Source organism: Pinus tabuliformis, chromosome J, assembly GCF_031772625.1.
Source record: "Pinus tabuliformis cultivar Carrire ecotype Pingquan chromosome J, CPIR1, whole genome shotgun sequence".
In the NCBI taxonomy this organism is placed as follows: Eukaryota; Viridiplantae; Streptophyta; class Pinopsida; order Pinales; family Pinaceae; genus Pinus; species Pinus tabuliformis.
In genome coordinates, this window is record NC_142295.1 from 1213032952 (window position 1) to 1213058171 (window position 25220).

The 25220-nt window shown below is 35.7% G+C and overlaps 1 protein-coding gene across 3 annotated transcripts in view; it reads right to left on the reverse strand.

Moving 5' to 3' along the window:
- The window catches only part of LOC149231503 (ABC transporter G family member 35-like), a 111378-nt gene extending 87972 nt beyond the window's left edge, over positions 1-23406 (reverse strand). Inside the window, exons 1-2 of one of the 3 annotated variants that reach the window (XM_089379207.1) lie at positions 22929-23400; positions 22654-22742 (exon numbers count right to left, since the gene is read on the reverse strand). In XM_089379207.1, coding sequence (XP_089235333.1) covers positions 22654-22742; positions 22929-23324 — 485 coding nt within the window. In that variant the 5' untranslated portion in view covers positions 23325-23400. Of the gene's footprint in view, positions 1-22653; positions 22743-22928 lie in introns of all 3 variants that reach the window. The other 2 variants (XM_089379208.1, XM_089379209.1) reach the window with 2 other exon arrangements.
- Between the last annotated feature and the right edge of the window lie 1814 nt (positions 23407-25220).

The following is a 25220-nucleotide window of genomic DNA, read 5'->3' on the forward strand; positions in this document are numbered from 1 at the left end:
ATGATTATATATAAATTTTGTAATGCTTTTTGATGAGTCAACAATATCTTTGACAAAAGAATTTTTTCCTATGTCCTCCAACATCAAATCAATGCAATGTGCAGCACAAGGTGTCCAAAATAAAGTAGGATGCCTCTCCATAAGCATCTTGCCAGCAACAACATAATTTGCAGCATTGTTCGTTATGACTTGGACAACATGTTCTGGACCCACCTCCAAAATAAACACATCCAGCAAATCACATAATAATTTTGCATCTTTGATATGTGCAGATGCATCAACAGATTTCATAAACATTGTCCCCTTAGGACAATTAACCAAGAAGTTTATAAGGCTTCTCCCCTTTTGATCGGTCCAACCATCTAACATCGCAGTGCATCTTGTGTGTGCCCATGGTTCCCTAAACTCCTCCAATCTTTTGGTGCAGACATCTTGAAGAATGCGGCCTTTGAAGTCATCATAAGAAGGGACTTTTTTGGTGGCCTGGGTGCAGGCGATATAGACAACCTCACAAATCTGGCAACAATTTCTTCAATATCTAGCCAAATTCCTCCTTCTCCACTTATTGGCATATCAGTCATTTATTGTTAAACTAACAGCCTCATGGGTTTTCCTCTAGAACCCCAATCCTTGTTATCAACGCAACCTTATTATGCAAAGTCCCTTATCCTCTACCGGGACTATAATTCCAAAGGAATTATAAAAATTTACTATTGCACGCTTTTTGAACGGGACTAGCGCAAATAGTTTTAAATACACTATCGGCATTAAAACCCAAGGGAAGATGCGTTTAATGCAAATAACACAATCGGTGCTTTAATACACTACCGGTGCATTAACATGGGTAATTCCCCAATGTGATATGCCTCGTGGTTGTTGGCAATCGCTATCGGCAGTGCCGAAATTCCACATAGTAGGCTCCTTCTACTCCGACTGTGTGATGTGACAATCCTTGTGGACCCGAAAACTTATCCAACCTGCTATATAATATTTCGGGTCCGAGCTTATCGGGGTTTTGAACTTCGGTGGTTCCACAGGTCTCTTCCGCTCCACTTATGGTTCTGCGATGTGATGAAGGGTTCAGACCCGATGAGGATATAAACCAGACTTAATAATATTTCAGGTTCGGAAACTCATTCTAGCTAAGTATTTTCATGATTTCTCTGTGTAAACTGAGTTTCTGCTTGGAAGCTCAATAACGTTTGTAATGGAAACCTTGCGTGCCAATATAAAGGAAAAACACATTAACGAGCTTTAAGTAATTATCAAGAGATAAAACTGAGCTGAATCACCATTAACAAGGGTTCAGAAGTAAATAAGCGCATACAAATTCCAATTGACAGAGAATAATAAATGCACAGAGAGAGTTTCAATATGACAATGTCTCCGGGATCGACTAACTCAGAGAGTCCTGTTATTTCCTATTTAAAACAATAGATAAGCCCTCTCGGCCCTTATCCATACAAAAGCATGCTTTTACATAGAGTGATTTAAAACGTAAAGCTTGTTACAGCTTATCCATAAGCAATTATTTTAGCATGATTTATTCTTAATTCTATTCTTATCTTAAACTAGGAAAGCATGGAAACTGCTGGCTAAAGGACCCCACTCCTTTGCCTGTAGATTTTTTTGGATTTTTGGAATAAGTTTGAAGATTTTCCCTCCAAGTCACATGCTCCTGCATCAGACTCCTAAGGACAAAATTCTTCATGGGCTCCTGTCCATGAGTTCATCTACAAAACTGCCCAGTTTTTGTAGCATGTCTTCTGTAACCCAAGTAGCTTCAACGGTTGGCTGGTCCTTCCATTTTACCAAATACTAGAAGTACTCTTGTCCCCTTGTTTTCTTAAACACCTTCTTGTCCAGAATTCTTTCTGGCTGCAAATTCTTTGTTGTGGGTAACTGTTTTACCCAGTCAATCTCTTGGGTCTCTTGATCTTGTGTTGTATCATCTGCAGTTTCACCTTCATACTTGTACAAATCTGCAACATTAAAAATTGGTGATATTCCAACATCAGGGGGTAACTCAATCTCATAGGCATTTGCAGAAAATTTCCTCAATACTCTGCACGGTCCAATTTTTTTGAACTTCAATTTGTTATACTCCCTCTTTGGAAACCTCTCCTTTCTGAGATGTGCTAAAACCAGATCTCCAACTTCAAAGTTCACCTCTCTTCTTCTCATGTCTGCTCTGGTTTTATACTTGATGTTGCTATCCTATAGCTTCTGTTTCACTTGTTCATGTATTGCTTGCATTTCTGAAGCAAAATCTTCACCCTCTGCACTTCTCATTTCTTCTTTTCCCAAGTTTCTTAACTCAGTTACTCCTCTTGGATGCATTCCATAAACAATATGGAATGGACTTTGTCCTGTACTCCTTTTAGGTGAGTCATTATATGCATATTCAGCTTGTGTGAATACTTGATCCCACTACTTTGGATGTTCTACAATAAGGCTCCTTAAAAGATTGCCCAAACTCCTGTTCACAACTTCAGTTTGTCCATCAGTTTGTGGATGATAGGCAGAGCTGAAACTTAGTTTAGTTCCCAGCTTCTTCCATAATGTCCTCCAGAAATGTCCAACAAATTTGGAATCCCTGTCTGAGACAATACTCTTAGGCAACCCATGCAATCTTACAACCTCCTTAAAAAACAAATTAGCAATGTGAGAAGCATCACTAGTCTTATAACATGGAATAAAATGTGCCATTTTTGACAATCTGTCCACTACAACAAAAATTGAATCATTACCTCTTTGAGTCTTTGGTAAGCCCAACACAAAATCCATACTTACCATATCCCAAGGCCTATCCGAAATTGGTAATGGGATATACAAACATGTGTTTTGGCTCCTTCCCTTTGCATATTGACAGATTTTGCAAGTTCTCACATACTTCTCCACTTCAAATTTCATTTTGGGCCAAAAATAAAATCTATTTAACTGCTCATAAGTCTTCTCTACAACAAAATGTCCTGCAAGTCCTCCACTATGTTTTTCTTTGATTAAATTCTCCCTCATTGAACAGTTTGGTATGCACAGCTGATTTTTTTTAAACAACAGTCCATCTTGTAAGAAGTAATCCAACCATTTACTCCTATCCATCAAAATAAGATTTTTACAAGTCTCAAATGCCTCTTTAAAATCTGGATCTTTTCATACAATTCTTTAAGAAAATCAAAACCCAACACTTGGATTTGACTCTCTTCAAATAATACATTCCTCCTATTTAAGGCATCTGCAACTTTGTTTGATTGGCCATTTATATGCTTCAAAACAAAATGGAAACCTTGAAGATATTCTACCCATTTAGCATGTTTCTGACTAAGCTTTGGCTGCTGCATAATATATTGTAGTGCATGGTTATATGAATAAAGTATGAACTCCTTTGACATTAGATAATGCCTCCATTTCTTTAATGACTGCACAACTGCATAGAACTCCTTATCATAAGAAGAATACTTCCTTTTTGAATCATTCAACTTTTCACTAAAATAGGCTATTGGTCTATCTTCCTGGCTTAAAACACCTCCAATTGCTTCTCCGCTGGCATCACACTTCACTTGGAAAGGCTTACTAAAATCAGGTAGAACCAAAATAGGCTTTTCAGTGATTTTCTTCTTTAACAGCTAAATTTTTTTTTCTGCTTCAGCAATCCATCTAAATGGTTATTTGTCCTTCTTTATGGTCTCAATAATAGGTGCATTAATCTTACTAAAATTCTTGATGAATTTTCTATAAAAGCTAGCAAGACCATGAAAACTTCTTACCTCAAAAACACTCTTGGGTGAAGGCCACTCCATGATTGCCTTGATCTTCTCTGGATCCATCTTCAGCCCTTCAGCAGAAATAACAAAACCCAAGTACACTAGTTCCTCTTTCATGAATGAACACTTCTTCAAATTCAACAATAATTTCTCCTGCTGCAGCCTTTGTAAGACATAATTCAAATGCCTCATATGCTCCTCCTTAGACCTGTTGTAAACTAATATATCGTCCAAATATACTATTACAAATTTACCAATAAAATCTTTAAAAACTTCATTCATGAGTCTCATAAACGTACTTGGTGCATTTGACAACCCAAAAGGCATTACTCTCCATTCATACAATCCCTCATTTGTCTTAAAAGCGGTTTTCCACTCATCTCCTTCTCTTATCCTTATTTGATGATACCCACTTTTAAGATCTAGTTTTGAAAAATACTTTGCTCCACTCAAGCAATCCATTAAATCTTCAATTCTAGGCAAAGGAAATCTGTACCTGATTGTGATTTTATTGATGGCTCTTGAATCTGTACACATTCTCCAGCCTCCATCTTTCTTTGGACTCAACACTGTTGGCACTGCACAAGGACTCAAGCTTTCTCTGATCAGCCCTTTGTCAAGCAATTCTTGCACCTGCTTTCTAACCTCTTCATTTTCTATAGGAGTCATTCTGTAAGTTGCTTTGTTAGGTAGACTTGCTCCAGGAATCAAATCTATATGATGGCTAATTCTTCTAATGGGTGGTAACTCATTTGGCAAATCATCAACAATAATATCACAATATTTCTCCAACATTTCTTGAATTTCAATGGGTAAATCAGAAATTTTAGTAGAAGTCATTATTACCTTGGGCTTGCAAATTACAGCAAAATTTACCTCATTCTCTTCAATCTGCTTCAAGTATTCCTTTCCTCCTAGTAACAGAGTTTTTGGATTAGTCTTCTTTCCTGATACATCTTCTTCTTGCAGAGGTAGCAACGTATGATTGACACCATCCTTTCCAAACTTGTAGGTGTTTCTTTTTCCATCATGCATGGCTCCTCTGTCATATTGCCAAGGTCTTCCAAGCAATATGTGACACACATCCATTGGCATCACATCACATACAATTTTATCTTTATACTTGCCCACCTGAAATTCCACTTCACACTATTCATTTACTAACAGTTGATGTCCCTTTTGTAGCCATGACACCTTGTAAGGTGTTGGATGTTTCATTGTCTTCAGCTTCAATTTCTCCACCACTTCTGTAGAGACCAAATTATCAATGTTGCCACTATCAATGATCATCTGACAACATTTCCCTTGAACTTTACACACTGTCCTGAATAAAGTCTTTCTTTGTGATGGTTCAACTATCTCCTTTGTTGGCTTGAGCAAAACTTTATTAATTACCAAATATTCTCCTCTCTCTGGTATATTTTCTTCTTCTGCCACTGCTGTTGCTGGTGCTTCTCCCTCAACTGGAGCAACAATTGCATTCCTCTGGCCTGTTCCTGCATTCTCTGGGCACTCAAAAGCTCTGTGTCCTAGCTGGTTACATCTGTAACACCTTACTTCTCTTCCTCTTCCTCTACCTCCTCTTTTTCTAGAAAAACTCCCTCTGCCTCTTGCATCACCTCCTGTGGGTGCATGTTGGGTTGAGCTGTTGTTAGCTCCATCTTTAGGTGTTGTAGATCTCCCTCTACCACCTTGACTTCCCCTTCCTCGGAAAGTACCTCTCCCTCTGGCAGACTGCTTCCTCATGAGTTTTTCTTCAGCTTTCAGTGCTATCTGATAAGCTTCTTCTACTGTTTTAGGAGACAGTAGACTTATCTCATCTTGAATGTCCATCCTAAGGCCATTCACATATCTAGCCACCTTCTCATCTGTATCTTGGGCTTCTCCAGCTCTTATGCTTACCTTGTAGAATTCCTCTATGTATTCTTTCATTGTCAAAGACCTCTGTCTAAGATTCTGCATCTGTTTGAACAAGGTTTGCTGATAATTACTTGGTAAAAACTTACCTCTTAGCTTTGCTACCATCCTGCTCCAATTCTTGATAGGTTGCTTGCCAAGTCTCTTCCTTTCTGCCTGCACACCATCCCACCAAAGCGCTGCATGGCCTTTTAACTTGGTGACAGCAAACTTGACTTTCTTCTCATCTTCTGTTTCTTCATAATCGAAGAATTTCTCCATGCCATTAATCCAATCTATCAATTCTTCTGGATTCAGTCGTCCTTCATATATTGGAACCTCGGTCTTTGGCCTAGTTGTGGATCTCAACAATGACTGAAAGAATCTCATCTCAGAGGTAACTGCTATAGCTTCCTCCTCTGCAACTTCAACCTTAGTTTCACTAACATCTCCATCATTTATACTTCTGCCTGTTTTTAATGCATCCAATCTAGCTTGCATCTATTGCACAACTTCCATTACTTCAGCGTTTGCAACAGGTTGTCCTCTTCCACCACGTCCTTGTCCTCTTCCAAAATGAAAGCCATAGTAACTTTCCTTCTCCTGCTTCTGAGATTCAATTCAGTGTTAACTGGTTGCTCTGATACCACTAATGGTGGCCTGCATGCAGGCGATATAGACAACCTCACAAATCTGGCGTATCGGTCATTTACTGTTAAACTGACAGCCTCATGGGTTTTCCTCTAGAACCCCAATCCTTGTTATCGGCACAACCTTGTTACGCAAAGTCCCTTATCCTCTACCGGGACTATAATTCCAAAGGAATTATAAAAATACACTACCGCAGGCTTTTCGAATGGGACTAACGCAAATAGCGTTAAATACACTATCAACGTTAAAACCCAATGGAAGATGCGTTTAATGAAAATAACACAATCGACGCTTTAATACACTATCGACGCTTTAACATGGGTAATTCCCCGATGCAATATGCCTCGTGGTTGTTGGCAATCGCTATCGGCGGTGCCGAAAGTCCACACAATAGGCTCCTTCTGCTCCGACTGTGCGATGCGACAATCCTTGTGGACCCAAAAACTTATCCAACCCACTATATAATATTTCGGGTCCAAGCTTATCGAGGTTTCGGACTTCGGCAGTTCCACAGGTCTCTTCTGCTCCACTTATGGTTCTGCTATGTGATAAAGGGTTCGGACCCGATGAGGATATAAACCAGATTTAATAATATTTCAGGTCCGGAAACTCATTCCGGCTAAGTATTTTCACAATTTCTCTGTGTAAACAGAGTTTCCGCTTGGAAGCTCAACAACATTTGTAATGGAAACCTTGCATGCCAATATAAAGGAAAAACACATTAACGAGCTTAAAGCAATTATCAAGAGATTAAACTAAGCCAAATAACCACTAACAAGGGTTCAGAAGTAAATAAGCGCATACAAATTCCAACTGACGGAGAATCATAAATGCACAGAGAGAGTTTCAATATGACAATGTCTCCGGGATCGACTAACTCAGAGAGTCCTGTTATTTCCTATTTAAAACAATAGATAAGCCCTCTCGGTCCTTATCCATACAAAAGCATGCTTTTACATAGAGTGATTTAAAGCATAAAGCTTGTTACAACTTATCCATAAGCGATTATTTTAGCATGATTTATTCTTAATTCTATTCTTATCTTAAACTAGGAAAGCATGGAAACTGCTGGCTAAAGGACCCCACTCCTTTGCCTGTAGTTTTTTTGGATTTTTGGAATAAGTTTGAAGATTTTCCCTACAAGTCACATGCTCCTGCATCATTTGTACCCTGGGCCAACAATTGCAATAGCATCAACAACAGGTTGGAAAAATGGATTATTCCTTGCAATGCTGAAAGGAATATCACTCCAAAGAAGAAACTTGCCCAACAACTTGTCAGCTTCTTCTTTCTCCTTTTTTTAAGTATTGAAGAGATAGATGGTTGTGAACCAACCGTGGTTCTAGGAACAAAATATGATGAGGTAGCTACAGGGTTGGTTGTAGATATTGATGCTGAAGTAGAACCAGTGCCACTCTCATATTCACCTCCTAACACTCTATTCCCTGCTAGTTGACTCCTCAGAGTTGACTTGGACTGTTTGGTTTGCTCTATTTCTTCCAATGATCTGAGGGCTCTTCGGATGATTTCCGGATTTGTATTGGTGCAAGGCCCTACCTCATGTCCAGGGATTTGTGCAAGGTGATACTTCAATCTATACACCCCCTATCATACGATGCCCACACAATTTGCAAGACAAGTTTGCTTTGTCAAACCCTCCATCAGGTTCACCAAATTCCCACAAAGGGTCCGATTTCCTTGGCATGTTTGTAACTTGGTTGAACTCTTGAGTTTTAATGTAAGATGAATTTTGAAGTTGAACCTAGGGCACAAGATGAATTGCAAGTTAAAAAAATAAAAATAAAATTTACATAAAACACATTGAATTTTGACAAACAAACAAAAAACCACAACTCAATGCAACAATAATAGGAAAAATGCACATTCAAACCCAAACAAAAATGATGCAAAAAAATAGAGCACAAGAAGAAATTAAACTAATAAATCTAACAATCAAGTTTTTGCATTTTTGACCAAAATGAACCCTCTCCACTCTATGCAACAAAAATGAAAAAAAAAACACAATCAAATCCACTCAAAAATCATTGATAATCAATGGGTTATAGAAACCCAAGCAAAAACAAAAAAAAATGGCCAAATTTGGTGCCCATACCTGGAAACCACGCTTTGTCAAAGAAATTTGGTCCAAACTCGAATTTGTCTTGCTTGGGATGCTAAAATATTTCATTTTTCTCCTCCTCTGCCCTTGTAGTCGACTTCCTCTCCTCCTCAGCTCTCAAACAAGCCCGTTGTCTACAAAAAATGACAAACAAAAACCCAAAAATCGCTTTAAAAACACGTTGTTTCGAGCACCCACGATTTTTTCACATCGACTCGCAATTTTTTCGCGATTTTTTGAAAATAAAAAAAATTGCCAAAAGCATTGGCGATTAAATCGTTCGAGCTAAAAAATCGTGATTTTTTCATAAAATCATGATGTTCGCAACACTAGTTTAAATAGCTTTGGGGGGCGGGGGTAGATTAGGTTTAAAAAATAAAGAAACTAATAAAATAAAATAAAATCGAATTTTTTAATTGCCTGGCCGCGCGGCCGTGAGACCCGCGGACTGACGGAACCAGTCACTGAACTGGTCCGGACTGGTTCAGGCTAGTTTTGCCTCCAAACCGATTGGTTTTGCCCGAACCGGTTTAGTTTCGATAACACTGCCAGGAACATCAGGGCTCCCACAAATTGTCTATATTCAGAAGGGTTTTCCAATTCGGCCTGCAACACATCCACATAGCTCCTTGAAGTTGAGTTCCATTGGAGGAGACACAAACTTGCATTCCACCATCCCACATATTTCTAGCAGTTTCACAATGTATTTTCCTTGAGAAAGGAAAATCTCACAAGGCTTTTGCCAGACCTCCAGGCCTAGAAAGTAATGCATCAGTCCTAGGTCCTTCATCTCGAACTTGAAAGTCAACTCCCTCTTGCATTGATAAATGAGAGGGTCCGCAAAAGTCATAAAGAGATCATCAACATAAAGGACCAAAATAAGAGGCATGGAATTTTCAACCATGAAGTATAGGTTTGGATCAGCATAGCTCCTTGTAAATCCTAGCTTCATAAGATAACTATCAATCCTTTCGTACCAAACCCCATGGGCTTGCTTCAACCCATAGAGGGATTTATTCAACTTGTAGACATGTGTCCTCCTATCTTGTACTTCAAACCTCGGTATTTGTTCCAATTATACTTTCTCCTTAAGCGAGCCATGCAAGAAATCAGTCCTAACATCCATTTGATGTAGGCTCCATCCTTGATTGGCAGTGAGAGCAATAATAGATTAGATAGTGGTGTATCGAGCAACCGATGCAAATATTTCATCATAGTCCACTCCTTCCTTTTGAGAGAAACGACAAGCAATGAACCTGGCCTTTAATTTTTCAACACTTCCATCAACTCCATGTTTAATTTTGTAAATCCATTTTGAGGTGACCACAGATTTGTCCTTAGGTCTAGGCACCACATCCCAGACATATTTCTTCATGATAGATTCATATTTCTCATTCATCGCATCCTTCCATACTTGGTGTTTTATGACTTCTTCGAACGTGCATGGTTCAGCTTGAACAATAGAACTCATAGCAGCCAGATACCCTTGATACCTGTTTAGCTTCTTACTTTCGCAAAATGTCCCTCTTGGAGCAGTATGTCTTTTAGAATCTTCGAGAGTATCCTTGAGCCATAGAGGTCTTTTCCTTGAGATAGAGGGATCACCAGGAGGTGGATCAATAGGATCCATCATGCCATCAACATTGAGCATTGGCTCATCTGTTGGAGGTTTATCTTGTTTTTCAGCAGCATCATCATCGTCCTTCTTTGAGATGGGGAGATATCTGGCTTTCCCAAGGGCAGTATTTTCATCAAAGGTGACATCACAGCTTACTTCCACATCTCTTTGACTAGGTACATAGATTCTATATGCTTTTGAATTTTCACTGTAGTCAACGAATATACCTTTATTTCCAGAAGCTTCCAATTTATTCCTTTTGTCTTTAGGCACATGAAAGTATACCGGACAACCAAATATTCTAAAATGAGAAACATCAGGTTTCTTACCAGTGAAAACTTCCTCTGGTGTATTGAAATCCAATGCTTGATGCAAACTCTTATTTTGAACATATACAACAGTGTCGGCAGCTTCTCCCCATAAGAATTTTGGTAGACCTTGATCATAGATCATAGCTCGGGTGGCTTCCATAATTGTTTGATTTTTTCTTTCAGCAACGCCATTCTACTCAGGAGTGTATGGAACAATTGTCTCCCTCTTGATGCCAGCCTCTCTACAAAAGTCATTGAATTCATTTGATTCATATTCTGTTCCATTGTCGGTCCTCAACATCTTGATCTTCTTCCCTGTTTCATTTTCCACCAATGCTTTGAAAGAACTGAACCATTTGAACATTTCATCCCTCCTCTTCAAGAAATAGATCCATGTGTTTGTGTGAGTAGTCATCCACAAATATTGCATAATATGAGTATCCTCCTAATGATGTTACCAGCAAGATACCAGATAGGTCAGAATGGACCAATTGAAGAATATCAGTAGTCTTTCTTTCACTAGAAGGTAATGGTCCCTTTGTATGTTTCCCAACTGCACAACCCTAACAAACACCTTCATGATTCATGTTAAACTCGGGCATACTTGTGACCATCTTTGTTACCCCAGGTAAGGCTTTGTAATGCAAGTGGGCAAATCTCTGATGCCATAATTCACATTGAAGAGAAGTATCACTTGCCAAAGCTCCCAAAGGACTTCCTCCAACTTGATAGAGACCATCAACCCTAAATCCAAGAGTAAATGCATCTTTAGGGTTTCTATGCCAAATACGTACCTTTCCATCAATGAATGCTACCTTGAAGCCTTTATCTTCCATTGCAGAAATAGACTCCAAGTTCTTCTTCAAATTGGGCACATACAACACTTCTTTTAGATGGTTGGTTTGGCCTTGATTCAAGTGAAAAGTGGCAGTACCTATACCTTTCATGGGGTAGGTGGCATTATCTCCAAGTATGATCATTAGATTAGTTTTATTTTCAACCAAATTTGAGAAGGCCTCCTTGTATCTAGTGAAGTTCCTTGAGGTCGAAGTGCATAGTGGTTGAACCTGTTGCAATTGTAGCGCCTTCCTTTCTTCCTTCTTTGAATCCCTTCTTAGATCCTTGACCCTACCTCCTTCGACCAACATTATTCTTCCTTTTTGCATGAGCAAAGAATGCAGTAGACTCATTTCCATTAGAGGGCTTATCTCTCTCCATCATCCTTGTCTCCTCTTGAGTGCATCTAGCCAAAAATTCATCGAAACCAGGTATCCTATCATTGTTGAGAATGGTGGTCATAAATACATCTCATCGTCTTGAAAGACCTCCAAGTGCAATGAGAGTGAGCTCCTTGTTACCAATAACTTCTCCAATAGATAGTAGGTCATTCTTGATTTGTGTTATTCTCATGAAGTAGGATGGGATAGACTCCCCTTTATCCATCTTGATATCCTTCGACTTGTTCTTGAGAAAGAGGATTTGACTTGCATTGTTCAGTTTGAACATCCCAACCATCTTATCATATATTTCCTTAGAAGTTCCCAAATCAGAAATTTAGGCAACCAAATCCTTTTGAATGGAGTCTAAAAAATTTCTTAGATTTGACCTCACCTTTTCTATACTTCGTTTTAGCAACAACTAGCGCATTCGAAGGAGGATTCACCACTTTTCCTTGCACATAGTCCAATACTTCATGCTCCTCCAAAGTTAGGTCCAAAGTCATCTTCTATGCATGATAGTCAAAATTGTCATTGTCCTCAGACTTGAAGTAGGATGTAGAAGCCATTGAGACTTGTCCACTAATCTTATCCAACATATCTCTTAGTGATTGGTTTTCTCTCTTTCTTGGGCTTTGTCTTCACTGGGCTCTGATACCATGTTAATTTTAGATAACAATGGTATGTTCTATGCTTGCAACAATTAATTCAATGTCCTTTTATCAGCCCAATGACAATATCCACTTAATTTCCAATAGCAATCACGTTAATCATTGATCCTATTGGCAGTAGTTGTAGATAGAACATAAACAATAAATGTAGAATACAAGCCAAGACAAGTGAATGCCAGGGAAAAACCCCAAGATGGGGAAAACCCTTTCATCAACTCTTCTTATTATTATATCAAATGTTCAACAGAGAGAGAGTACAATAATACAAAGTCAAAGTCAAAATTGAATTGCCAAATCACTGTCCAAAACATCCCTGTCAAATTTGCAATTCTGCCTTCAGTCAACAATAGTGAAATCAGCCCTAACCAAAAAGTCAATAGCAGTCAAAGTCTGCTCAGACTTCCCCAAAACAACTCATTCAAAGGAGAGAGGAACTCGGCCTCTCTTGTTGGTCAAAGTCAGCCCAAAACAATCAACAAATCTGCAGCCAAATTCGGTCAACCTAAAGTCAACTCTACAGTCAAACAGACCTGTGATCAATGTAGGTCAAAGTGCCTAGATCACCTTAGTATTTGTGCCAATAAATGCGGCCTGTTGAGACAGAGATTCTCCCAGAAAATCGAAGTCAAAAGATGCCCAGAAAGTCAAAGTCAACACTTGTCAAACTACATTAAAATTTCATATTTTCGGCCCTGTAATTTTTGTCCTCCTTTCTGCCACACATGTGAGAAAAATCAGTTGCCCAATAGTTGTATGAACCAATCAGATGAGGAGAGAGAAGGATGTGTGAGTTTATGAAGTGCCAAATGAGGTTTGAGGTCATCCTTATTTATACAAGTCGTTGAGGGTCAAAAGACATGTCTATTGGGCTTCATGAGCCTACATGATGATGTGGCCGACCTTGAAAATTTACACATGTGTGGGCTTGACCTCAAAATCATATTTTTCATTGTCCAAATTTAGTGATATTTAGGTCGATTTTGGTCCTCTCGAAAATATGAATTCAATGCAATAATTATCTCCATCAAATGAGATGTCCAAAGTGGAATTTGGCCCTAGTTGCCAATTTTAACATAAGGCAATCATGGTAATTTTAAAAGTTTATGGTTAGGCCCTTATCTGATTAATGAAGTTGCAGGTAACAATTATTTTCATCTTAGCCATCTGGATGGAGAAAGACTACCCTAGAAAGTAAATGGGCAAGCTTTAAAGGTATACTTCCAAGGTAATATCCGATGCCTAAAGAGCATAATTGTAATATAGTAAGTTTCTCCTAGCTTGCTTTGTGTGATTTCATTTGATCGCATTTTCTTTTATATTTTAGATTAGAGGTCACTTTCCTTTCATTCATGATTTATTAGTCATGTCAAGAATGAATAAGGCATTTGTGCCCAGCCCTCCCTAGTATTTGATATTTGTTTTGTGAGATTGATGTAGGTCACTAGTTAATGGAGATTTTGGGGTTCTTAAGCACTCTTCAGAAGAACACATGTCCCACAAGTGGATCTAGATGTTATCCATATTTCAGCAGGGGTACCCCAAAATAATTTTGAGAGGACCACGCCAATTGTAAGCCCAAATGTCTGCAATCTATGGCCCTATAGTCCATGTCGGATGAAACATAAAAGTGTGTCCTAGCTCCCCTTGGTTGGACGGTCATGACTGGTCTTCTTAGTTCATCTTAATGGTGCATGGTTTTATGGCTTTGCTAATTTCTCACTAGTGGGTGGTAACTCCATACCTTGATGGACATTCTTATGCACTAGGTTGGTATTCAAACATCATGGTAGTGGTCTATTAGGACACATGGCTTAAAGAAGCACTTGTTGTATCAACCCTGTAAGGTGACTGCACTATGTAAGGGTGGAAACACCCATCTTATTATTATACTAGTGCACCTATCCTTGTTCCCCACATGGACCATTTCTCTTATGTATGCACACCTCTTTGGCCATGCCCATCATTCTTCATGGAAGTCTCAATATTCGCAATGATTTTGCACTTCATGAGATATCATTGCATTTCTCCTACTGTAGCCATGATGGTTAAACGAGACAATGCGGCACCCATTTTGAGACAAGTAAAAATCACATCAAGTAAAGATCACTCCAATGGACCAAGATCAATACATAAGCAAGCAAGTCAAGTCTTAAATCACTAAAACAAGAAAGCATTGGACCAAAAGCAAGATTTCGTCCACATTTTTCTAGTTTTTGGGAGGTCAAAGGTCAAATTAAGGGAATGTTTTCAGGAGAACATTGATTCTTCCTTGCCTTTCTAATTTTACTCCAAATCAATTCAATCAAGTTTTGAGGGGAATGTTGGAATTTCTAAGCAAATCGGCCTCCTTTATAAGCAAATCAAGCCTCTTTCAAGAGGATATCACCTCTTTAGGAGGTTTTTAAGATATGTAAATTAACTTTTTGTAATGACTTAGTCTCCAAGACAATTGTGGATGACAAGTCAATTCTTTTTTGGGTTTTCTTAGACTTTTTCTAAGGATAAAAAGGAGGAGAGATGTTGAGAGACTCATCTATAAATAGAGAGATCACTCTCCTCTCAAACCATTGTGAATTTTTGAAATCATTTTTGCCAGAATGTAACTATTTTCATAACTTTTGGCGTCAACTTTGAAGTGTCTTTTCTCTTGACTATTCTACCTATTTTCAAAGCCAAATTTGTGTTAATTCAAGACTAGTACAAGGATATCAAGATCGCTCCATTTGAAGGGCAACTTTGTCACTTGGAGGCAGTTGTCTAGGGTAAATCTCTCACTTATCCTTTGTTGGTGTGAGGTGAGCATTTATTCTTCTTTGGGCCATAACTAGAGGTTCCTCAACAAGGATTTTGATTTTATTACATCTCATAATTGATATTATGGTTGAAGGCTTTCCCCATAGAGGCATCCCTTCTATTAGGGCTTGGTTTCATAACTTGTCTTCATGAGACAAAGAGGTAAATTAACTTCTAGGGTTCTACCTCTTGCCCTAGTCCACAAACATTGAATAACCAACTTAAGAGGGGCACTCATCTTGACCCCAATCACACTAGTGGAAATACGGCGCCTAAGCCATAATCCAAGATGGGTGCACGGGCGTCTTGGAGTGGATCTACTAAGATGTGTGACATAGATAACCCCAAGTTTTTTTCACTTTACCCTTATGTAAAAGTGTCGCTCATATATTGTAAAGGTTGGTATGCCTAGAAAACACACTTATTTTATGCCTGAGCATGGATCTTCTTATGTGTTAGTCACACTTTGGCCTCAAGTGATCATGTCCCTAATACTTTGGAGACTCATGAAATGTATATATCATGTTAGGTCACTCTACCTATTTTCATGTAGAGACGCATCCCTTGATGCACTTTCACAAATCCTAACGAAGTTTAGAACAACTTAGGAAGCTTCACAACTCTTGAGGCACTAGTCACAATGCCCAGGCTTTCAGACTACCCATGCCATGGCACTCATGAATCTTTGAGTGCTCAGCTTTTTCGCAGATTTGGAGACACATGTCACATAGTTTGATGAAGCATCCACCTTCGATGATGCATTACTTAGTGGTTGGGGCATTTATTTGACAGGCATGGACCTTGTTGGGCCTCCTTTGACTTGAGGATGTTGTTGACATTATTTGAGGAGGAGACCATGCATTAGAGACATTCGATATCACTGTTGGAGTTGATTTTAACTTTTAAGTGAGCCTTCCATGTCCCCCACGTGTGTCTTTCTCATCTTCAGCATAGTCATTGGCATATTTGGTGGATCTATCTTCATGGGAGACATATCTTGAGGAGGTTTCCTTGCATTATGGAGGGAAGTTTGGCTCTTTAACTTCACATTGACCATTTTGGTGAGATGTCCATCTCCCTTGGGGTAATATTGTACATGTGGGACATCTACCTTTATATTTTATGTATTATTTAACTTTGTCTTCATAATTAATAAGAAGACAAGTATATTGTGATATCTCCTAGGGTATATCTAAGGAGATGAAAATATTATTGTAATAAGAGTATTGTTGAAGCCTCATCTATAAAAGAGGCTCCTCTCCCCTCACATTTCTAGTTGTTGTTGTTGGCTATTGAGAATACAATTTTGTTGAATATCTACCCATTAAGGCATTTTGTATAAATTCTTCAAGATATTCTATCTTGGTTATTATTTGGTGGCTAAAGTTTGATTGTGAATGCTCGAGTGTTCTACAAGCTAACAAGGTTGATCCATTGAAGAGGAAAGTATACCACTTGGAAGGAAGATGTTTTCGAGTTCTCCTCTCCTTCTTTCTTTCTTAATTTCAAAAGTATCTAATTCCTTGCTTTGTCTATCCATTCCTAGAAAGGGTATTGATTACATTTATCAAGCTATAGTTGATCTTGCTAGTGAAGGTGCTCCCTTGAGCACCCTTTCTTGCATGGTTTTGATCTTCAATGTTTATCTTGAATAGATAGGAAACCATGTGTCCTTTGGCCCTAGTTTCCTCATCCTAATCCTTATATAAAATATGCCACCTTTAAAGAGGTTTTTTCTTATTGACCCCATAAGCCCTAGTTGGATAAGGCATTTTCCCTCTCCCATCAACCATCAAAAAGTACAAAATACTAAAATCCTTTTTCTTTTTGTTCATAAAGAAATCAAGGAAAATATTGAAAGTCTTAAATCAGATATCTTTCCTGGTCTAGCATCAAGTTAATTGCTTATTTTATTTTTCTAGACTAGCTTGAGTTAGGGTTTGATCTTAATTTTTCTATCTGAAAACCCTAAGAGGTAAATTGGCCCCAGGACTATGCATCTAAAGTCCATTTACCTTTCTTTGAGATGATTTAATTTTTATATAGATCTGTAAATTCAAAATTGCATAAAAAGATAAAAAACAAAATTCCATAAACCCTAAGTCTAGGTTTAATGCATCTAAAGAACATTTAGCACTAGACTTGGAACTGATTTAACATACAAGAATGTTTTTGTTAAGATTTATCGTATTTTCTAGTTGTGGAATCATCTTTGAGATGGTATTACTTGCATATTGCACTCTTAAAGGTATTTTTAGTAAATTCTAAGCTATTATTGATAAACCCTAAGGCAAATTTACCTTGTGATTCAAGTTCTTCTTATTTTACATTGGTTTACTTATTGTGGAATTGATTCGAAGCAATTTGGGTTGTTATTTTGTTGGATATCATAAAACCCTAGCTCATAATCCAAGATGTCTTGCTTTAAGCTGATAATCTATCTCTTGGGTTGATATTTATCTAAATCTCAAATATGGAATTCTGTATAGAATTTTCAATCACTCATAAAACAGATTTGGATATTAAAGACAATCCAAGTTTCACTTTCGACTTGCCCTCAACTAAGCACATAGTTGGTTTTCTCTTAAAATCACATCATATATAAGGTCAATTTGTGTTGAACAATTATATCTCTTGTGGTTTCATCTAGATTAGAGTTGTTTGTTTTACCAGTTTACTTCTTCTCAGTAATTATTAGCTTGAGATGGTAATCAAACCATCCAAAATCTGAATTCTCTTTCTTGCATACTTTATAAATTAGAGTTGATACAAATCCCTTAATTTTTAACACATAAAATATCTAAGTGGATCAATGTGATTTATGTTTTTTATCTTGAAGTCTTATCTTAAAGCATTGAATCACTTATTTCTTGAAATCCTTATCTTTGCTATATATTTTGTGGGATTCATAAAATGAAGTAAATATTTGCTCTCATTGATTAAATCACTAATTAAAGATTTACTTAATCTCTATCATAAATAGACTAAGGATACCCCTTGGCCTTTGAGAGCCAACTAAAAGTGAAAGGTAAATTGCGTTGAAGTGACAGTGACACAATTCCCATCTAATTACCCCAAGGTGGCATCCGTGGTTAGGCTTTCCATTTGGATACCAATTTAGACATTAACCAGATCATTACACTTGTCATTATCAACATTACTTGGTGCAATGATTAATAAGTTCTCCTAACTTCAAATATTGGCATGGTCATCATCTTTGTCCTTTTTGAGTTGAAGGCTACTCTATAGAACTATCTTATAAATTTTGTGTAGGGATGTCTTGTTACCATAGATCAGCTATATTCATGCTTGACTATTTCTTTATAGTGTATGTTGTTGAATGGCCTTTCCCTCGTTTGATGTTTTGGTGTGCACTAACATTTACATATAGAAAGATTGGAGTTTGTTTCCCTTTAGATCCTCTAGCATGTTTATGTCTTAAAAGCTCACTTCCTTGTGGAAGATGCACGCTTCTTCAATGGAATCTAACGGTGCCTCGCTAAAGACCTTGGTTCTCATTTTTGTGTGGGCTTAATCTTTGTAAGTAATTAAAGGACAATTCATGATAACATCCGCGGTGTTCATAAAGTGTATATTCAATGGACTTGCATTGACAAGTACAAAGATTAAGGTTCTTTGTTGGTAGTTAATGGGTAACTCATGACAATGTCCACTGTGTTCATAATAATGCAAGTAGGCATTAAAAAATCTAGTCAATAGACCTAGTTCACGAAAATGCAAAAGGACCAGTTAATGGACATACTCCTGAAGTACAAATTCCCCCTACTCAATTAGAACATAGTCTTTCATATTTTTAAAAAGAACACTCGTGAATCATGAGATAGACCTAGACACTGATTGATATGTAGAGAATTCCATACACACATACACATAAGCAACTGAGGCACAAAATTGCAAAGTTTTGGGTGTAAAGTTATTTCCCTACTTTTTCAAGTCAACACCCTCTTTTTAGATGGAAGGAATATGAAATTTTGTTTCATGTCAATGTCCACGAATCAATTAAAACAACAGCATAAGCCCGATCCTTTTTGGTTGCTATAACCCAACCCATTATTGGGAAGTGCATGCCAATTGGGATTTAAACTTGTGTAATGGCCGTGGTAAGTTCCCCCACTTACAACTGACAACAGCCTAATGAATAAAGTATTTGTGTAAGTTTTTGAAGCTTCACATCATTCAAACTTTTCCATGGGGACGTTTTGGTGCCACTTAGCAGATAGCCAGCAATGCCTAATCAAATCTCAACATTGAAGATATAAATTAAGAAAATCAAACCTGATTAAGTAGTATGTTCTTAATTGGAAACATTCATATCACTTGAGTACAGAGCATAAGTAGAGCTCCTAAAACAAATGAATGAATGAATCGAGAGGAGGGATTATAATGACGTCCACGAGACCAAGCGGTCTAAAGGACCTAGGATTCCAACACATCACAACTTCAAACTTTTTTCTAAGTTTACTCTCTTGTCATGAATTTTGACCAAGAATCTCGCAGTTTTGATAAGCCTCGCTTCCTCGAACAGCTTGTTCAAACAATCCATTGTCCAACTTCAAAATGCTACTAAACTGATTAAGAATATCTTCATGATCCGGATAATCCATGATGTAGTATCATTCTGTTTCAACCTCTCCTTTCCTACAAAAGATGCATATTCTTTCTTCCCACTCTTCTTTTGGAGTTGTCCATCTACTTGTTTCACATCTGAGATGATGAGACCGGATCCTCAAGTGTGTTATTAATAATCTAGTCTTTCTTATGATTTTGACACCCAAATATATCTTCTCATCATGAAACTGTGTCTGGTTGAAATCTTTGACATATAGACATTTTTTTCGATCAATCTGCTTTTCCCACATGGGAGTCCTGAATTTTTCAAGCACCCATTTTTTTATCTCCTCTTTAGAGTTAGGACACCCTGCCACTTAATGCCCCGCTTACCCAGCCACTTTTCATTTTGTTTCCTCCAAGTTTTCTTCCTTCTTTTTAACTCCTCTGCAGCAACTATTTTAGGCCAACGATGTCCTTCCATGCCTTCAACCTTTTTGAAGTAACTTAACAAGCTAAAGACCGCCTCAGCCTCCATCCGAAGAAACAAATTAACCTCAGCTAACAAGATCTCTTAAGGGACCATTGATTTGACTTTGAAATTATTAGTGATTAAGTACTTTTGAATTCTTTCTAATTGTCTCCGCTTGTGATTTGACATACTGCTCCTCAAATTTCACATCCATAGAGTACAACTAGTGTAACCAATAACCCAAAAAAAACTTTCCTCGATCTTCCAATTCTATGCTTTCCTGCATCTGTTCTGTTGAACATAGCACTCTCTCTTTATAAACAACATCATATGATTTCATTCCCTCACCGTAAATGCTGTAGACCCGCTACCTGACTTGCTTGAGTACCGCCCTCAATTCCATGAAGTTTTACACGTGAATTATCTAATAGGGATGTCCGAAGATAGGGCATGTGGGTATCGACAAAGCTCTTGCATGACTTGGGTAGATTTTCAGAATACTGATTGAATTTCGAAGACTTATTACGAATCAATATTTTTTTATTCATCTCCCAAAGGTTATAAATAAATATTTTCATCAATTATATTCAAATTTAGTATTATTTTGTTAGTTTTGTTTGAATTTGAATTTATACATTTTAAATATTTTGAGTTTTTTTTTAAATATTGAATTTATTTTATAAATTTAAACATATATTTTAAATAACAAAAATATATCCTATTGCAAAAAAATTATCACTAAATTACCGCAAAAATAAAAAATTTGGTTGAATTATTTTCTGCTGAACCAATGCATTGGCTTTATGTTCTCAAAAATAACAAAAATTTCGTTTGGATTCATTTTAAAAGATTAGGAAAGTAAATCTCAGTTTTATGATTATAAACTAAATTTTTATATGGAAATTCTCATTTCGTGTGGATTCATTTAAAAAGGTTAGGAAAATAAATCTCAGTATTATGATTATAAACTAAATTTTTATATGGAAAATAAGAAAGTTCATTTGCGATTCAATATGGAGTAATATGGTTTTACATTTAAAAATTAAATAAATAATACATAATAATATTTTAAAAATTTATTACATCAAAAATAATAATATGTTTTTCAATTTAATATAATAGAATGGAGAAATTATTTAACATAATATTATATTAAAAATTAAATAAAAAAAAGCAATTATTATATATATCTATAAAATAATAGAAACTCTATCATAATAGAGTGATAAAATTATATTAATAAAGAATATCATTATTCAATTTTATCTACAAATATCAAATAATTTATTATTGTTGCGGGAAACAAAATCACATCATTTAAAATAATATAAATTATTTAATTTGACAAAAACATTTTCAAATCATATTTTACAACCAATATATATATATATATATATATATATATATATATAAAATTACATCCATCTAAATTTTCCCCCACACACATATAGGTGCAGTCTAATTTATAGATGAAAAAAAAAATTTACAAGAATTTGGTCATACAATCTCAAGCAAGATTGTGATTTTTTGTTATTTAAAATACATTTTTGGATGCATAAATAAATTCAACACCCTAAAAAACCCTATGACACTAAAATTCTATAGAATAAACAACCTAATCTCAAGTTTTTAAAAATCTCTATCCTATTTTAATTCAAATTAACCAAAAAAATACTTGAAAAAAATCATTTAATTATATAAATTAAACTTAATAATTATTAAATTTTATTTTAAAATATTAATTTATAAAATATCTTTCCTAACAATTATTATTATATTATTTAAAATTATTTATTTATTATTTTAAAATTATTATAAATGTTATATACTTAGATGTGTTTGGAAAGTCTTACTAAATTTAATTTTCTATATATTATATAAATTTTAAGAAAAAACTTCACATAAATCTATACAATCTAAAATAAATTTTACTAGAAATATTTTATTAATAAATATCAAATACCAAACCCAACTTGTTTGCAAGATACTCACTACTAATTAATTTATGATCATATTTGCAAAATACTTGCTATATTTTATTAATAAATATCAAATACCAAATCCAACTTGTTTGCAAGATACTCCCTAGTAATTAATTTATGATCATGCTTTGCAAAAAACTTGCTATTATTTAATTTGTGATTATTTAGATATATTATAAAATAATAATCACAGTTAATGTGTAATAAAACTGAATTGTGATTATTTAGATATAATAAAAAAAATAATCACATTTTAATTGTAAAAAATAACTTTAATAAAAACATTTTCATTTTTGTTCAAAAATAAAAATAAAAATTTATAATAAATATTTTTATATTTAATTATCATAATTTTTTTTTTATAAAAATTATAATAATATTTATATTAAAACAAAAATTACCCTAAATTTTGGTGAAATAATACTATAAATTGAAAAACCTAATCTAAATTCATTTTTATAATATAAAAAAACATAATCTTCCAATCAAACATATAAAATCTTTTAAATATAAATAAATCACCGCTGGTTTAAATAAATAATAACGAATGCTTTCATTTTGCTGACATTTGTTTTCCTTAAGACTCTTACCTTGAAGGCTGGATGATACCATTCACATCTTTCAATATGCTAAACTCAGTTTTTTTGGCTGTAGAAATGTGCAGAGCCTCCAGGATACCCTGCAATTCAGAATTCAAACTATAATTGCCAATACACAGTAGCAAGGAAATCAAAATCAACAGAGAAGCAAATTATTAAAATACTCTGTTTCACAAATGCAGAGTTAGAAACTTAACAGATCAGAAATAGACATGAAATCTAGTTCAGTAAAATCCCCTGGAAAATATGGAAATCAGCCACCATACCTCGAAAATATTTCTTGCAACATTCCGAAGGGTTGGGAGAGCTCTGCCACCAATGTGGCACTGTGCATCCACATTCAAGTTTTGATATCTCACTTGCACAGTTGGCAATTCTATTACCTTGCCATCATCTTTATCAGACTCATAATCCTTGAGTACTGAAGCTCCCATTCTCTTATCACCATCATTTGCATTCACCCCTTCTTCTTCTCCTCTAAACGGAGACGATGCAGGGCAGAAGATATCAGTGGTATCATTCCCCATGCTGCTTCTCAAGCCTGGGCTCATATTTCCCATGCTGCTTCTCAAGCCTGGGCTCATATTTCCCATGCTGCTCTCCACTTCAGCTATTTCTTCTCTGAATAACTCAGTACCTTCTGTAGCTACCCCCTGAGCCATTTTGATCTGTGTGGATGTGTATCACACTGTTTATACTTTGTGCAAACAGAAAATTTGTACCTCCCATACAAACTGTAATTGCATTAATGGTGTTGGGACTCCATATTTATAGAATAACAGGATGAGGTTGTGAGTGGGATCCGGTTGATTTTCTTAAGAAAATCTCTGTGGTTGTTGGGATGTATTAATTAAAAATAAAAATACTTTTTATTGATTTTGATCAATGTTTTTTTATAGAATAAAGTCGACTTAGAATTAAGTAAAACTTTACCCATCATCATTCTAAAATTTTAACCAATAAATTTCTTCCACAACTCCATTAGCAGACTCGAATCAAAAAGCTTTAGCATGCGATTTTTGCGTGATCTCGTGAAACGGAATTCAAAATACAGACAGAGCGTGGATCTCGGGAAAAACAAAATTCAAACAGACGGCGTGCGTCAAAAGGAGACCCCAATAATTCTGTGACTCGTTTTTAGCTTTCACAGCAATTTCACGGAAAGTTCGGTTACAGTAATAATAGCTTTCTTCGTAGCAAGGACCGAACCTTCCACATGTGTGATTACTTCATATTGATATCGTCACCTTGTTTCGTCACGAACGATGAAAGCGGCTAAGCACGTTACAGCAACATTGAAAGCGCGGCACGAACCTTCCACATTGAAAGCAGGGAGAATATTTTGGGAGGAACGCTGAAAACGTGGGCATTCAATAGGTAATAGGTGGGCTGTAAATGTTCATAGTTGGATAACTGATTTGCCAAAATGTAACGCAAGGTATTTGATGCCGGCTCATTTAGTGTTTATTGGCAAGATATTTATTTTCAGTCTATATTTTTGACAGGTTTCAATATACGTTCATAGTTGGATAACTGATTTGCCAAAATGTAACGCAAGGTATTTGATGCCGGCTCATTTAGTGTCTATTGGCAAGATATTTATTTTCAGTCTATATTTTTGACAGGTTTCAATATATATCGAGTAAAATTAAGTATTTTGCCTAATTTGCTTTTTTATCTATTTAAAGTGGATATGATCATGATTTGTTTTCCTAATTTAAATAAGACAAATTACTTTAATAAATTATCAATTTATTATAATCAAAAATAAATACTTTTCACATCAACTTATTTTTATAGGTGGAGAATCAACAGTTCTAAATTTCTTTTTATATACATAATACAATTTGTGGAATGTGAATGCAATATGTGGAATGTCAATTTTATTAGTGTTTTTCTATATGAATAGTACAATTTGTGGAATGTGAAAGTAGTGTGTGGATTGCCACATTATTAGTGTTGATCAATATGGTCCATGTGAAAAATGAATGCATAGTAAAATTTGTGGAATATGAATGCAATATGTGGATTGTCAATTTTATTAGTGTTTTTCTATATGAATGGTACAATTTGTGGAATGTGAAAGTAGTATGTGGATTATCAAATTTATTAGTGTTGGTCAATATGGTCCATGTTAAAAAAGTAAGTAGTAGTTTAGTTTTATTAGTGTTGGTGAATGTGGTCCATATTTTTATACAAGAATTAGTATAATGTTATTAATGTTATTAGCATTTGTTAATGTGGTCCATATTTTTTTAATATAAGAAGTAGTTTAATTTTTTATTTTTTTCATAAGAATCTGAAAAGATTATAAATTTTCATTTATTTAATTTGCATTTTTTAATATATAAATGGATTCAGAGTCTTTAAATTTTTTGAAAAATATTTAGATTAGGCAAAAAATATAAATCGAATCTATAATTCTTACAAATGCCAAATATGGACAAATTTATCAAATATAAGTGATGTATTTAAATATTTTTGAAAGGTGGTTCAGAAATCTTATATACCCATTTTTTTTTAGATTTGATTGTAATTAATATTTAAATATTTAAATT